At 37.8% G+C, this 16809-nt stretch overlaps 1 protein-coding gene across 7 annotated transcripts in view; it reads right to left on the bottom strand.

The window, feature by feature from the left end:
• Positions 1-16809, bottom strand: part of SPATA6L (spermatogenesis associated 6 like) — a 50844-nt gene that overhangs the window by 12020 nt on the left and 22015 nt on the right. For 5 of the 7 annotated variants that reach the window (XR_012071975.1, XM_072959489.1, XM_072959486.1 and 2 more), the window contains 4 exons: positions 10918-11039; positions 5753-5830; positions 3081-3320; positions 892-994 (listed from right to left, as the gene is read on the bottom strand). Coding sequence is in view for 6 of the 7 variants with exons in the window: in XM_072959486.1 (XP_072815587.1) it covers positions 892-994; positions 3081-3320; positions 5753-5830; positions 10918-11039 (543 nt within the window). In the remaining variant the exon portion in view is untranslated. Of the gene's footprint in view, positions 1-891; positions 995-3080; positions 3321-5752; positions 5831-10917; positions 11040-13832; positions 13902-14658; positions 14764-16809 lie in introns of those variants that run through there. The other 2 variants (XM_072959488.1, XM_015242564.3) reach the window with 2 other exon arrangements.

The raw sequence follows: 16809 nt of genomic DNA, 5'->3' as shown, positions 1-16809 counted from the left end.
TCACTGTCATGACATGATTCACATATTTCAATCATAAATTAAAGGCCTCCAAGGGATGCCTTAACCCAATGACTCTCAACTTGCGATCCAGGGTCCCCAAGACCTTTCAGGAGATCTGCAAAGTCAAAACTCTTCTCCTAATAATAGTAAAACATGCCTTGTCTTTTTCACTCACAGTCTCTCACGACTATACAATGGAGTTTTCCAAAAGCTATATGATCTATCATGACGTCACCCCTCTGATGGCTAACGAAACGTGTTTGTGTATTCTTGTATCTTACAAATTTCTTAGTTTTAATATTTAATGCTAAATATTTGATAGATATCAATACACATACACAAAAACTCTTTGGGGTCTTCAGTAATACTTAAGAATGCAAAAGGATCATGAAACCTAAACATTAGAGATCCCTTGCCTTAACCTCACTGCTTCAGATAGAACTGGCTCCCCTTCTCGCTGACATAGAACCTTGTAAAGCAAATGCTGCATTGCCTGAACTCCACCAATCCCTTGCTCTTCCCCATCCAGAGAAATAGCAAGTCTTATATGTTAGCTATCAGTGGTGCCTTTGCAAAGAGTTCCCACCAGGAAAAGCTGCTCCCTGCTTTTCCAGCCTGGCCAGGGAACAACCAGAAGCAGAGCACCCTTGGTGCTCACATGACTCAGAGCAGTCTCCTTCGATAGCTCAGGGAACTCTGAAATGGACAGCTTCTCGGCTGACTGCCCGTGGGAACTCCCTTCTGGGAAACTCCACAATGGGAGGGGACCTAACAACTAGGTCTTGAGTTTCCAAAGAGACATGGGATTCATCAGAATGAAAGAAGGCTTAGAGGTAGGATGCATTTGTTCCCACAGGGAAATTATACAGAAGTAACAAGTAACTTGAGTACCTCTTCTCACTGGAAATGGGAAGTTTGAAAAGTTAGATTTCCTTCTAGACTTCTGGGAATGATGCTTTGAACTGTTCTCACCAAAGGGCTTTGCACTGTCCACCTGAAAGAAAAGGAAAGAAATAAGACTTAATGCCACCGTAGCTTGTATTACCCTCTGCTCATTACCTGTAATGCCTCTCTCCCCCTCAAAGTTACGCAGGTGAGAAAAGAGAAGGCTGGGAACAAACTGAATCAGAGTCTTGAGGTATGTAAAGGTTAGACCCAGTAGGGAATCCTGTGTATCTCTGCCTTCGCTGAGGCTAGAACACAAGGACATGGGCTAACGCTGGACACAAATCATATTCTAACCACTGGTAAGGCTCCAGCCCAGAAAAGAGGGAGTGAAGTTTATTTCACGTACTTTGAAAACAAGACAGAGTTTCATGTTCCTAAACAGTCTAAGCAGTGCTGGCCTAGGCGGGGTCCTCCTTGAAGACAAGGGATTATCACAGGATAACATTTCAGCCTTCCACATTCCCTTCCAATCTGAGAGTCTATAACCTTCGAAAAGACAATAGTGGTCACTTAAGGTGACCATATTTTCCTAAACTGGACAACATGATCTGTGAACAGGTCAAAAATACTTGAAATAAGGACCCTTCCAGAGTAGCTATGACATAGAGTTGCTGGATTTTCTTTTTAACTTTGTTTATTTCTGTTTGTTTTTTCTTTAGTTCAGGAAGGCATGTTATGATATTACTCTTCATTCTACTTCAAGAAATATATTGACTAGAATTCACAGTCTTGACAACATCACATCCTCTATATTTTAATGCTTCTACTTAAACATCAAAATATCAGGAAAACTGGCTAAATGAAAGTTAATATGTATAAAGCATTTAGAAAAGAATTTGACACATAGTAAAGACTGTGTAAGAATTTGTTAAATGAAAATATCAACCAAGTTTTAATTCTCTAAGAAAACTTCCAAGATTTTAAGGTTATTTAGCCCATAATGGCATACACTAAAGTCGTATTATATAAAAATTTACATCAGATGGAATAAATCAGACTCAAAAAACTCAATTTGATAATTTTTTTATGAAGCCATGTTTAAAGAGTTGGTTGCTAGATTTTTTGCCAGACATTTTGACCCAGGTCACCATAAAGAAAACAGTTATCCTGTATTTTCTAGTCAAACAACATCTCTGTTCTACCTACAAACCAATTTTGTATCCAGTCATCTCAAAAGCACGTCTCACTCTCGGATTTACCATGCTTCATTTCTTATGCCTAATACATAAACACGCTCCTGGTGACTTTAAGTCAAAGCATCAACTTGACAACCTGACAATAGTTACCATTCTGGAGAATAAGCCATGAACCAGAACGTGGGATGGTGTCCATGAAGTATATGAACGAATACTGGAAATGCTTTTAATGTGATATTAACTGTAAATACCAAGATTAGTTAATCTGTTATGTACAGTATAATTACAACTGTGGAAAAAAATAAAGCCTTAGAATACAAAAAAAGTAAAAGAAGAATGCATCAAATTAACAAAACAATGATTTTATTATTCTGCTGAACCTATGGACAATTTTTTTCTTGAACTTTTCTGTATTTGTCTTTACTTTTATAATAGTCAAAAAATTTGAGACTAAGAGGACAAGTGTGAGTAAATTTTCTCACTACTTCGTGAAGGCTAAATCCAAGCTAACTTCAATTAAGGGCTTTGACTGGGGCACATCATTGCTTTTCCCTGCAAATACGTGCTTTCTGCTCTTAAAGTACAGCCACTGAGCAACAACCTCATTAAGAAAATTCCAGCAGTTTTCTTTAAATCTGCTGAGGCCTCAGTTTCAGATTGCTACAGAGTATACACCAGCCTTCGATATGCATCTTCTACCATTGTCACTTTACTGATTCTTTTGGATAAAGGCGAGTTATCATAGGTAGATAACACTATAGACAATTTTCAAAAATTAAAAATAGGAATAGCAGACATTTACTGAACAAGCCCACTTTATAGGATTTTCCTGACAATAACTCTAGGAAGTGAATGCAATTTAATCATGGTTGTTCTTCAATTTGAATTTCCTCTGTTTACTTACCCATTTGTCTTCATGGTCCAGCCTTCCTATATTCCACCCTCATTCACACCCTCACCATTCCAAAGGACTCTGAAAAATAATTTTAGGCTCACGTGTCTTACTACAAATGGAGGTTTGCTTTCTCCTGGTATTTTGAAATTATTCCCAAGGTTCAGTTGAGCTGGCTGGTCCTGAAAGAAACGCCTGGTAGAATATGGAGAGGGTGCCCAGGATCGCATGCCTTGGACCGGTCTATCAAGATTACTCTCCCTTGGCTTCACCTTTATATTACTTAAGGGGAATTTTGGTCCATATGATGTAGATAAAGGCCTTTGTGACTTGTATCTTTCCTCCTGAAACCAAAAAAACAAAAAAAAATAGAAAAGAAAAAAATTTTTAATACAAAAATGTTTTAAAGAAGAAAATTCAATCAGAATATAGCTGTATTTAACCAAACTTTGTTTAACTAAGATAGAAGACTGAACATCTCAGATTTACAAACCATGAACTTAAGGAAGGGCATTTCTCTTCTTAATTTTTCTTCAGGTCAGTTTAGTATCACTAGTGTAACATATTTCAACTATTAACAGTGAGATTTATTTGTATTAGGAGAAATTTGGAAAGTATCAGATACCCCCACCACAAAATGGAAAGTGATTGACAGATACAGAAATACAGTGAGAGAGAGAACTTGGCATATACTTGGGTCCAGCAATTTCACTTCAAGGAATTTATTATGGCTATATATATAGCTACAGAAATTCTTAGAATAGTTCAAGAATTAGAAACCAATTATATTGGTAAGTAAGCAATTTCCTCTCAGCTCTAAATCCACCTTTCTATATTCAGCTTTAAGGTACTTTGCAAACCCCTCCTTCTGCTTTCCCAGCTGTTCTGTTAGGCTCCAACACTAGAAGGCGCTAGAGGGAGGCTACAAGACTGGAGAAGGAAGACTGACCTGCAACTTCCACTTTTGCATTCCATTCCTGTCAGCATCACCCCAGCAAGACAGCAGCAAATGGCTCCAGTTTATTGTTTTTTCCCACCATAATCCAGAACTAGACAGCTGGCCAGAGCCCTTGCTCAGAGATTTGAGTCTAGCCCCACAGGATCTTTCCTCCGAGCTCTTGAGGCACCAGCAATGATCAGTGTCCCTCCTCAGAGATTTGAGTCCCAGATCATCAGAGTTTCCCCTCTGAATTCGTGAGGAAGCACCAGGAGAACAGCTCCTCCCCACAGGTCTGGGTGCCTTTCCTATGGGGTCTCTTTCTCAAGCTTCTATGTTCTAATGACCCAACCTCTTCCCTTTGTTCCCCCAGCTCTGGAGGTGGAAGCTGCTTCCTGCAGGTACTGTCTCCATCACTTCAGTGTGCCGCTTTTCCTTTCAGTCTTCCAACTCTGTCTAGCCTTCTTTTTTCACATTAAATCTTTCTGTTAAAATAACAGAAACTGGACCCTGACTGATAGATATATCAGCTAAGTATTCAACAACAGGAAAATGATTGGCGTAAAAATTACAGTACATCTGTCTGTACAGTAGAATACTATGAAGCCATGAAAAACAGTCTGGCTTAAGAAAACTTAAGGCCATGAGAACATGTTCATGATATATCAAATGAAAAAAGGATATGAAATAATACACAGGTGTAGTATGATCCTAATCTTTTAAAAATTAAAAGTGTGCATGTATGTGTACAGAAGACTATATTCAAAAAAATTAGTCATGGTCATTTCTAGATAGTAAGAATGACAGGTAATTTTTATTTCTATTTTGTCCTTTTTGCTTATCTGTATTTTAACTAAAATAAATGGAATAGTTTTGTATAAGAAAATAATAAAACCGATGATTTCACAATCCATTTTTTAAGGTAATAGAGGAAAGTACTTAAAAAAGGTAATACTTAAAAAAGGTAATATAGGAAGATCTATATTAGGAGGTTAAAACAAGATTAAAATGGCAAGGTGGAAGAAAAAGAATAATAAACTGAAAAAAATCACTGTGCACACATATCAGATTGGAGAAAACAGTAGGTAAATAAGAAGAAACTAAAAAGCACCCATTGCCTTCCTTAAAATTAATCACTGGCTTCGCATTTATGAGATATGATGCTCAGGGGGTTGATGGATTTGCACAGATTAGCGACCCTTCTCATTCAGTACCCTTTATCCCAAAGCCCACATTTACAAGGTATTCTGACAGGACCACAGGTTAGATTCTGGGAGAAGCTCCACAAGTTATTTCATTAATTCTCCAAATCATTTTAGAAAGAATTTTACATGGCTGCAAAATAACAGTCAATAAAGTAAAACAAAAAAAGAAAAAAAAAAACAGGCTGAAGGGGAAATCAGAGCTAAACAAGAGAGTAAAATGAAGGTAGTGCTCATGGCTGCCCCAAGATCATCACGGTTACCAAGGTGGCCCACAAATACAACGCTGAGCTTCAGCCTCAGCACAGAAGGAAGGAAACACTATGATCATAAAATCAAGAGTAAAAGTCATAGGCCAACAATAACAAAAGCTTACTAGCCTACATGTCAGGCTTGTGATCACAGCTTCTGGGTCACTCTGACCAACTATGCCATGATGAATACATGCCAAACATACTCACTCTAATGTGATAGGCTGAACAGTCCGAATATGGAAATTCAAACCTAGCAATAGGTGTCCAGGTTTCTACTTGTCCAGTTGCACCTAAACTTGGAAAACTGAGTTTGGGCTGAAGTTCCTTAAGTTTGTGGAGAAAATTCCTGACATTTCTGTCACTGGCTTCTTGATTATACTTACAAGAAATCTGTTTCTATGCAGAAACACACCTTCTCTGATGGCTGTCCTTGTAGAAAACTCTATTTTGGGAGCAATGCCCTGAAAATAAGACGGCATGAAAGAAACAAATAAAATTATTGGAAAGACAGTCTTTGCTCATCTCATCTTAATTTGAAATCATGCAAGAATCTAATTGCTATTTTATGTAGTTGGCATAACCTACACACATTATCCTAAACATATACATAACAAACACACATACAATGGAATATTATTCAGTCTTTAAAAAGAAGGACACCCTGCATTTGTGACAACATGGAAGAACCTGGAGGACACAATACTAAGTGAATAAGCCAGACACAGAAAGACAAACACTGCATGTCTCACTTATATGTGGAATATGAAATAGTCAAACTCACAGAAGCAGATAATAAAATGTTGGTTGCCAGGGGCTGAAGGACAGGGGAAATGGGGAGATGTTGTTCAAAGGGGACAAAGTTTCAATCAGGCAAGATGAATACATTCTGGAAATGGAATGTACAGCAATGTGACTAGAGTTAACAATACCATATTGTAGATTTGAAATCTTCTGAGAGGGTAGATTTTAAGTGTTTTCACCACAAAAAAAGAAGAAAAAAATAACCGTAACAATATTAAATGGTGGATATGTTAATTAGCTTGATTGTGGCAATTATTTCACAATGTATATGTACATCAAAACATGAAGTTGTACACTTTAAGTGTATGCAATTTTTGCCAATTATACAACAAGGCTGAAAAAATAAAAATATATATATACATAATAAGAATAGCCAAACCCTTATATAATGCTACGTATTACGGCCAGAGACTGACCAAAGTGCTTTGCATATGTTAACTCATCTAATCCTCACAACAATTAACCCATGAGCTTAATCCTAATAGTATGACCAGATTTTTAAAAGAGAAAGCTAAGACACAAAGAGTTGAATCAACTGGTCCAGTTAGTAATGGCAGAGCTGCTAACTGAATCCAGGCATTCCAACTCTAGTGTCCATACACTTAGCTACTCTATTTAAAACACTGGACCATGGACTTGAATGAGATTACCTAGGGGGAGGGACAGACAGAAATTCTCCTTTGCTACCTACCAGCTTTGAAAATGGGCCTTATATATTATACAAAATATTTATGTTCATTTCCAAACTTTTCATTTTGTTTCACTGATCAATACTTCAATTTCTGCTCAGTACCATATGATCTAAAACACTGTGATATATTTACATATCATATACATATACCCTCTCCTACTTACTTCTCATAATCCTATAAGGAACGTAAAATTATTACCATCAACTCAGTTTATAAATGATAAAACTGACAACTGGACAAAAACCTGAAGTAACCCAAATGTTCTTCATAGGTGAGTAAACTGCAGTATATCTATATGATGTGATCTACTCAGTAATAGCAAGGAACAAATTACTGATACAGACAACTAACTACATGGATGAATCTCAAAAGCATTTTTCTAAGTGAAAGAAGACAGTCTCAAATGATTACAGACTATGTGATTTCATTTATGTGACACTCTCAAAAGGAAACAAAACTATAGTGATGGAGAACAGATTAGCAGATTATGAAGGAGGATGTGTCTATCAAGGGATAACAAGAGGGAGATTTGGGGAGTGATAGAACTGTTCTGTTTCCTGATCATGATGGTGGTTTCACAAATCTATACATATATTAAAATTCATAGAACTGTGCATCAAAAAAGTCAATTTTACTGTATGGTCATTTAAAATACAATTATTTTTCTTAAAAAAAAAAAGGAAGCTTAGAGAGATATAAAGCAATTTTCCCAAGGTCATTAGTCTTGTAAATGTCAAAACAGAAAGAGGACTTGGATCTGACTGAGTTACACTTTCTTCAGTTGACCCCATCAACTCACCTGCAGATTCTCTGAACAGGACCCTCTGCTTGCCTCTCCCACAGACACCACCACCTGCCCAGGTGCTCCTTGTCCCAAGGGTGTTCCCCCATCCCTGCTTTTGTCCCAAAGCGTGGCCGCGCCCTCATTCCTCAGTCCTGTTTCCTATGTATTCATTAATTCCTATGCACATGCATTCCTGTGCATTCATCTTGTCTGACAGAACAAGTCCTCACAGACACAACCTACATCTCAAGCTCCTTTTTTCCCCTCTAGAATGCACAGTATGCCCGTAAGAGTGCTAAGCCTGGACTGGTAACTCAAGATTTCCAGGTTTACAAGCACAAGAGCCCTGTTGCTGCATGGATTTGGATAATCGGGGGGCAGGGGGAGGCATTTAATAAAATAATGTGACCAGCACAGTTTCACCTCCAGTTATCAAGACTGCCCACACAAGAGGAGGTGGGGAACAGGGGGTTCCTGAGTTCACAGCACTACTGATGGAATACAAGACCTCATACGTGCGCGAAGCCTCAGGTTCCCCGTGGCCCAGTTGCCTGAGCCTGAACAAGTCATCTCATGAGCCACAGACTGATTCTCATTGCCTCATAGGATATTATGCTAAATGCTATACGTATGTTATCTCATTTAACCTGCACAATAACCCTGTAAGTGAAGAACTATTATCACTCCCATTTTACAGTTGAGGAAACTAAGGTATATGGAGATTAAGTAATTTACCCAAAGTCACACAGTCACTGAGTAACAAAACTGGGATTGAACCCAGACAAACTGAGTCCACACTTAACCACTATACATGCAGCTGCCCAATAGGTCTTCAAACCCCTGATCCACTCTGCCTGGAGAAGAAGAGGAGGGTCCCCTATCAGTAAGGAGTTCACAACCTGTAAATACATTCTTGTTCAACTATGTGACCTCTATTCCTGGCAATGACCAAAGGACAATAAGGAGGAAAGGTTTTCTTTTCATAGCACAACAGTTTAGAGCTGAAATTTATAGGCTCTATCTTGTGCAATCTCCTTAGCAGTTGGATGATAGTTACAGTGATTAGGTCAATAAATGGATTTAATGGTAGAATTTTTCTAGAATCACTGCATTAAGGAAAAAACACAATTATTAACTAAAAGTCAATAATTTTAAAAACTAATATTCTTTCTGCTTATTTTATAAATTCAGTCTTCAATTAACAAGAAAACAAATTATGTCTGTCCCCACCAAAATTCTTGACCTCAGCAGAAAACGGAGGGAAAAAAGGCTGTTAGGGTATCAGGTGAAATGAAACAAAATATGGAAATACAAAGAAAAAGTCACATGTTAGTGAAGGAAATAAATCTCTTCCTCAATGAATTAACAAGAGAAAATAAATGAAGTGAATGGTTTGTCTGACTTACACATGTCATTTATTTTCCTGTCCTACAATATTAATGAAAAGCAACTAGACACAGGCTGAAATAAACATGAACGAATATGCATTATGCAGTGACTAAGAGTGCAAACTTTGAAGTCCAACAGGCCAGCATGAGAATTTCTGCTCTATCGCTCACCAGTTCTATGACTCCAAGTACATTCCTTAAATTCCCCATGCCAGCTTCCCCAACCCTAAAATGAGGAAAATAATAGTAACCACCTTGCAGGGTTAAGGAGGATTGAACAAGATAATCCATGTAAGGAACTCAGCACAGTAACTGGAATCTAGCTAGCATGAACGTCAGCTATTATTAAAATTTCGGCAATTGGTTTTGTTTTGCTTTACAGAACATCTGAGAGAAATCGAGCTCCTCTATCTCTTTACAAATTGCTTAAAATATACTTTGATTAACTTCATTGCAAGAAATGACACTTTACCTCTAATGCATGGAGATCTTTCCCTGCAGTTTTAAAGCTCTTTGATGATTACCTTACATTTATGAGTAACTACAAATACAGCTTTCTGTAGGTTCTTCTTCTTACTTACGTCCATAAAGTTAAACAGAGACAATGTTTGGGAAAATACAAGAAAGTGTGTTTCTTCTTGTCTTAAGACTTGGCTGGATACTATCCCACTGTTTGAAGGTGGATTTCATTTCACAGAAAACTTAGGAAAGCCAAAGTTAATATGAAGGGTATTCCCTACCTGATTCTTATCAGTTTTTATCCCTTTTTTGCCTCTGAAGAGCAAAATCCCAATAACTCAAAATAATAAAGGTGAGCATCTTACGAGTACCACAGATATAAGTGATATACAAAGAACATCTCTGAGAAAAAGAAAGTGTCATCAATGATATTCACCAAACCCTCCAAGACTGTGGAGGGCTTAAGGTTATGGTCATTAGGAATTCTGATTAGGAGAACTTCTGATGAATGTTTGTCTGGTTGAAGTATTAGAACCAGAAGTCCTGTCATCATAAACATCATAGAAACAGAGGTCCTGTGTGTTATGTATTCTGTATGGTACTCCCAACAAAATGGAGACAATAACATATTATTAAATTTAAATAATAGCGATTCATGGGGCAGTACCAGAAGAGTTGAGTATTAAGTATGCTTTTTACAGTTCACAAAGATGTGGTCCTTAAAACAGAGGTCATCCAAGTGATATAAAAGTAGAGAACATTGTCAGAGTTGCTGCAGAGTTAGAAATCATCACAGACAACACCAAAATGAGTATTTTGAATTTGGGTTTAGACAATGTCACCCCAAATAGTTAGATAGTCAACTAAATAACTGCTCTGTCTTTTCAGATCCTTCAATAATACCAGTCTGTGAACCTCTGTCAGTTTCCCCTCCATTATATGGAGATCATATTATCTGCCTTGGCTGACTTAAGAACTGTTAGAAGGAAAACGAGATATCACATCATAAGAAAAAACAAAAGCACAAAATAAATGAGAGGCAGCATTATTACTATTACTGCTCTATGTCACTGTTATTATGTTTTAATTATTGTTTTAAATGGCTATGATTAAAGAAGCTGATATTAAATCTTTCAATTACTCTGCATTAAGAGGAATTGAAAAAAGCAATCTTTTTGTAACTATGTGACAGTGTGAATATGGCAGTGATTGAGCCTGATTAGGTAAGACTCCCACCTCTCAGATCAATAGTGGGAATCAGGATAACTCAGTATCTTGAGTGGGGCATCTAATCAGGGCTGCTAAACAGAACAATTGGGGTACTAACCAAGATGAAGCGGTCTGTCCAAGAGCAGACCCTACCAGGAATAAAATGTTCAGAATTTCTCTCCCAGTAGCAGCCCAGCCGGGCATGGACCACTTACTGGAAAACCTTTGACCGTCTTCATAAGCACCTCCCTGCACATCCCAGGGTGAGGAGTCAGCTTGGGCTCAGGGAAAAGAAAATCCCGTGTGTTTTCTTCATAGTAGGCCAACTCTTCCCACACTAGAAAGAAAGTAGAAAAGGCAAATATAGATTTACTTTCTGAAAACGATGTATCTACATCCCCAAGTTTATCAAAACAAAAGCTTAGACAGGTGGTGGCAGAGTTAGCACTCAGATAAAATAGACATTTTGATCACAGCCCCTGTCATTCAAGAGACAGATGACTTTCACTACATTCTATCTCATGGATACTTTTTAAAAAGCTTCCCAAGACATAACAGATAAAAAGACTTATCTAAAGAGTCGCTACACAAAACAGACAAAAAAGAAAATCTCTTTCCATCCATCCATTCATTCTTTCCTTCCACAAATGCTTTCTAAGGACATACTGTGGGCCAGATCCTAGGGACAGAACATTGTCTGCCTTGTTCACCCAAAGGGTACAGTGTAGATTAGGGTTCATTGTGTTCTGTGATGCAGGAATGTCAGTGTCCCAGTGGCACAGAGAACAGCCAGAGCTGTGGTTCTCAGCAGTACTGGTACCAACCTCATGGACATTTTGGAAATTCATGGGGAAATTTCATGGGCAGGAACCAGAGTTTAGGGTGTCCTACAATGCCCAAAACACTCCTGCATGACTTTCTAACATCCTACCAGATGTTCTTTCAGGTGAGAAGCCGTTTTATAGTTATCTGAGCCTGGAACCTAACAGTTACATACAAACACTTTTTTTGCACAATTTAAAAATACCTTGAATTTTCAGGAATGCACATACCACGTAAATTAAGGAACAACTGAACTTTGCTTTGTTTGGATCTTTACCAAGGCTCTTCTGGCATTTTGAAAGTCATGTCACGTCCAAATACCACATTTTGCTCGACATTTATGCATTAGTATACATGTCATTTTATTTTAAATCACTTTCCTTTTTGTTTCTCCTTTATATTATGGCTGGAATACCATACGGATTTTTTTTTGCAGTGATCTATATAAGTTGTTTATATTAACTATGAATATTATTTCAGTACGGTAAAAGGGTTACTACAAAATACTTATTACCAAAAGAAGATCTTGGTTGTAAGAGGATTAAGAATTACTGAGCTGAAGGAAGGAGAAGCTGCCATCTGCGCCCTCCTTGCCTACAAAGCAGGTGCTCCACAAGTGGTCTGGACCAAGAGTGGCCCCTGTACTAGCACAGAAAAAAGCTGTAGACAGTAAGGTTGCTTTACTGTTTCACGACTGCTATTTCACTTGTAAGAAGAATTCTGATGAGAGTATATTTTGGTGCATCAACTGTAGAAAGTAACTGATCTTACGTCAAACAATTTGACGGATTAATTTCCTCCTACTTATTCTACATAAAAAGAATGTTTGAATTCTAATAAGGATCAAAGTGCAAAAGAATATATTCCATATTTTTCAATATAATAATTCTTTCTACTCTTTTCTTCTCAGACATGCTTCAGCCACAATGAACTGACAATGCATCTTTCTCCCATGGCCATGCACTTCCTTAACCGATGCTGTTTTTAATGAAACATCCATTCTTCCTTCCCATCCTATTGAGATCCTATCCATCTTCCAAGTTTCACCGTAAATGCCCTGTAGTATCTCCAACATAACAGGTCCAAGTTAGAACTCTTGATTTTTTTCCCCACAAATAAGCTCTCTCCTACCTTCCCATCAGAGGAACCAGTACTAGATACCCCAAGCCAAAAATCTAGGATTAGGGGGAAGGTATAGCTCAATGGTAGAGTGTGTGCCTAGCATGCACAAGGTCCTGGGTTCAATCCCCAGTACCTCCATCAAAAATCAAAAATCAAATAAATCAATAAACAAACCTAATTATCTCCCCCATAAAAAATTTAAAAAATAAAAAATCGAGGATTTACCCTTGATTCCACTCTTTCACTCCTTACATCAATCCATTAGCAAGTCCTGTTGACTAATCTCCAAATTAAATCTAAAGTCTGTTCCCTTCTCTCTATCATTACATCTACTGCTATGGTCCAAGCCCCTACCTGCTCTCTCCTGGACGGCTGCCCTGACCATTCCTGCACTCCCATCTCTTCTCAACACACTGCGATGTTATAAATACATTAGGTTGGGACTTTTACCTAAGCATCTTATCCTAGCCTGTAAGACTCTATAATCAGGCCTCTGATCACCTCTCCCATGTCATTTACCAACACTCTCCTCCTTGATCATTCCATAGCATCCCTTTTGTCCTTCCTGCTGACCATCAAACACACCAAGGTCGCCTCTACCTTAGAGGTTTGTTCCACTGTTCGTCTCCTTGTAATGTTCCTTCCCTGGATCTTTGCATGGCTAGCTCCCTCCTATCAGATGATGGGCCTTGGTTTAAAGTCATTTCATCAGAAAAGTGGCAACTCCACCTAAAGGACCCTGCCTCTTCCTATCACATCACCCTATTTTATTTTCAACCTAACAGTTACTACTGACTGATATTTTTGTTCAGGTATTTATTTATAATGTGTTTCCACGAATGTTCTATCAAAGCAGTGACTCTGTCTACTCCATTCATTATTAAATTTCTGGCAAGTCTGTCCCTATAAAGGGCAGTTACTGCTCAGGGCTGTTACCTGTACAAGGCCTAGCCAAGACAATCTCACCTGAAAGTGGGCCATACTGTCAACATCTTTCAAAGGCCCGTTGAGAGATCATTTATGACAGACATCTTAAAAATGAATTTTAGTGATGTTCAGAAAAGAGCAGTAAAGTGCAGCAACCTGGAAACTGCCCCAAGCCTATGGAACAGTTCCTGGTACATAATGAGCTCTTGATAAATGCTTCTTGAATGAAGGAACTAACAATTAAAATGAGATAACTTACTTAAGTACCTGCTTACATCAGCCACTCAGTAAGCACTAGTTACCCTCCATGAGACTCAAGTTTCCCCAACTGTTAAAAAAAAAAAAAAAGACAGACTAAATGTTCTCTAAAATCTTTGCCAACTCTTACTACTCATTCATTTTTCAATAATTTCTTTTCATTCATACATTCAAGAAATATGCATTGAGAACCCACTATGTGCCATGAGTTCTAGACACTAGATATATACTAGTGAACAAGATGAATACAATTCCTGCCCTTCTGAAGCTTACAGTCTACAAGTGTTAGTAATTCAAATAAATATACAATTTAAAATGATGATAAAGAGATAAAGAGGAAGGAGGGAGGTAAGTGGGAAGGTGGGTGGAATTCTGAAATCAATATTCTACTTCATTTACTAAGTCTCATCCAGGCCTCCCATTTCATCAATGCTTCTTTTTAAAATGCTTGCTCTGATGGTCATGACCTTCCCACCTTTGTTGGCCAGACACAGACTTCCTCCTTTCAGGGCTCAGAAGTGCTACCTGAAAATAGGAAGGGAAGTAACAATTTCCTCACCCCTTATTAGCAACAAAATACAGCTTTTTACTGAAGCCCAGAGCACAATGGTTAAAAATAGTTTCTAGGTTCAGACAGAGCTGGGCTCAAATTCTCACTTCACCAATCAGCAACTACATGACTTTGAGCAAATCATGTGTACTCCTTAACTTCATTTTCCTCTTTGGGAAAATGTAAAGCTCATAATAACATCTGTCCCTTAGGACTACTGTAAGGACAAACGATAATCACATGTGAAGTGCAGGGCACAATGCCTAACATCACCTACCATGATCCTGACTGCAGTGTGATACCAGCCCCACAGTGGTCCCAGTACTGTTCCGGTCTTCATGAACGTCATGAGTTTTCAATCACATGTTCTGCTGGGAACAAACACCTGGATGCACAGTACAGTGCTCTACACAGTGGGCTTCTCCTTTTTCCTTTCATATGTTCTTAGATAGTTCTTGTCATTGCACCCAAGATGACAGCTACTAATTACTATTCCTACATTAGCAAGAATTAAGATAAAAATGAGAGGTCCGAGAATTGGAAGTGAGCTCATTCACTATCTTTAGCATCCCATGAATAAAAAGAGACTGAAATAGGGTTAGAGAAATAGAAGGCTGTGACACTTCTCAATTCTGTCTCTCTGGTTTGGCCATTTTCTAAAGATCCAAACTGCCACCCAGTATGAAAATGTCAGCATACCAAGGGGATGTTACAGCAAGAGCCTACGTTATAAATAATAAACAAACATGTCCACAGGCTGAGCCAGCCTCATAGGCCAAGTGAAATGTCTGAAAGAACCCAATGATCTCAAGAGACTAATGGTGTAGACAGGGACATCATCAGTGCCATCAGTGAAAAACTTCTCCCTAAAAAAGGAAACAAATGAGACTTCAAGAGAAATAATTTTAATAATAATATTGGTTTGACATCTAACATTTATAGAGCATACTAGAATTGACAGCTTGCTTCCCAATATGGAGTCTCATTTGATTCCCTCTTTACAGATAAGGAAACTGAGGCTCTGAGAGTTGAAGACACCTGTCATGATGCCACATGGCAAAGAGGGAACTCACAACCAGACCACCCAAGGCAGGAGTTCTTTCCTTGCTGATGCGTAGTAAACATTACAACAAAGTATAACAAGCTCAGATTCAGGGAAGGGATGCCCACTAGCATAGGATTTTACAGCTGGACTGAATATACATGACTTTTCCCAAAGTATAAGATTTTATTTAAGAGGTTGATAAAAGAAAGCACCAAGCTCACTGTCAGGAGATAGGACGATGCTGCCCTCCTGTGTCTATTTGCTTTTTCCCATCTTTGCAAACTGAAGCCCCAGACTGAGTCTTTATTGCTTCTAAGCCAAAACATTGGACAGCCTCATTCTTTAGCAGGAAGGCCACATGCAAATCTGACTTGTATCACAAGCTTGATGGTAATAATACGTCTTTTGACTATAATAAGTGCGTTTGAAAGTTCTATGAAAAAAATATCAAACAATAAAGTAGTATCTACAGCAAATGAAAAGGGAACAATTCAGCCAATGAAGAAATGGTCCCTAAGGACCTAAATGTGGCCCATGTGACCCCACAGTGTAAATCACTTGAAACTTTAAGCAAATCATTTTTACTTAATTATCTGGTGTTGAGAAGCAGCAGGTCAAGAGGGCACACCATCACCATTCTGTGCCTGCTGCCACTGGCATAATTCCAGGAAGTGGCACAGCACAGGGCATATTCTAAGTACACCTTCAACAAACATATGCTGGAAAAATTAAGGGATCAATCTGTGATGCATCTGAAGCTGAAAGAAATTAATTATTTTGAGCAATTCAAATTCAATTCCACTAAAATTACAATTTGAAATTGAGGAATTATAGAAAAGGAAGACAAGTATAATAAAGCCTCCGAGTTGTATCTGATTAACTTCTGAGTTATAACCAGTAAGCACACACTCTGCTTCAAAATTCTCCAATCATCATGGTTTTGTACTATTCTTGCAACCTTTTTACAGATGGATTTCTGGTCAAGTGAAACACATATGGCAGTCTAAAATACACTAATTTTTTGAAGTTGCAGGAAATACATATTCAACATATATATATATACACTAAGTATACATATACTAAATACAAGATGTATGTAATATATATGTGTATACATATCTATGTATATATCTATGTATTTTAGGATTGGCTGAATATATTAAATGTACTATATATGTTAAATGCATTATAAAAGGCATAAAAACTGCAACAAATTGTTAATATTAATTATTGTCAGGGGTTGTTGATGAAGTGGCTTTTGACTTTTTATTTCATATAATTTTGTTAGTTAAAATTTTTACAGTGAGAATATTTAAGTATTGGGTAATTTTCAAAATTCAAATTAAATTAAATATGACCAAAATGGTCCTGCTTCTATTCTAT

Source organism: Vicugna pacos, chromosome 4 (genome assembly GCF_048564905.1).
Source record: "Vicugna pacos chromosome 4, VicPac4, whole genome shotgun sequence".
Taxonomy (NCBI): domain Eukaryota; kingdom Metazoa; phylum Chordata; class Mammalia; order Artiodactyla; family Camelidae; genus Vicugna; species Vicugna pacos.
The sequence above is the reverse complement of the archived record's forward strand: the minus strand, read 5'-3'. Positions and strand labels throughout refer to the sequence as shown.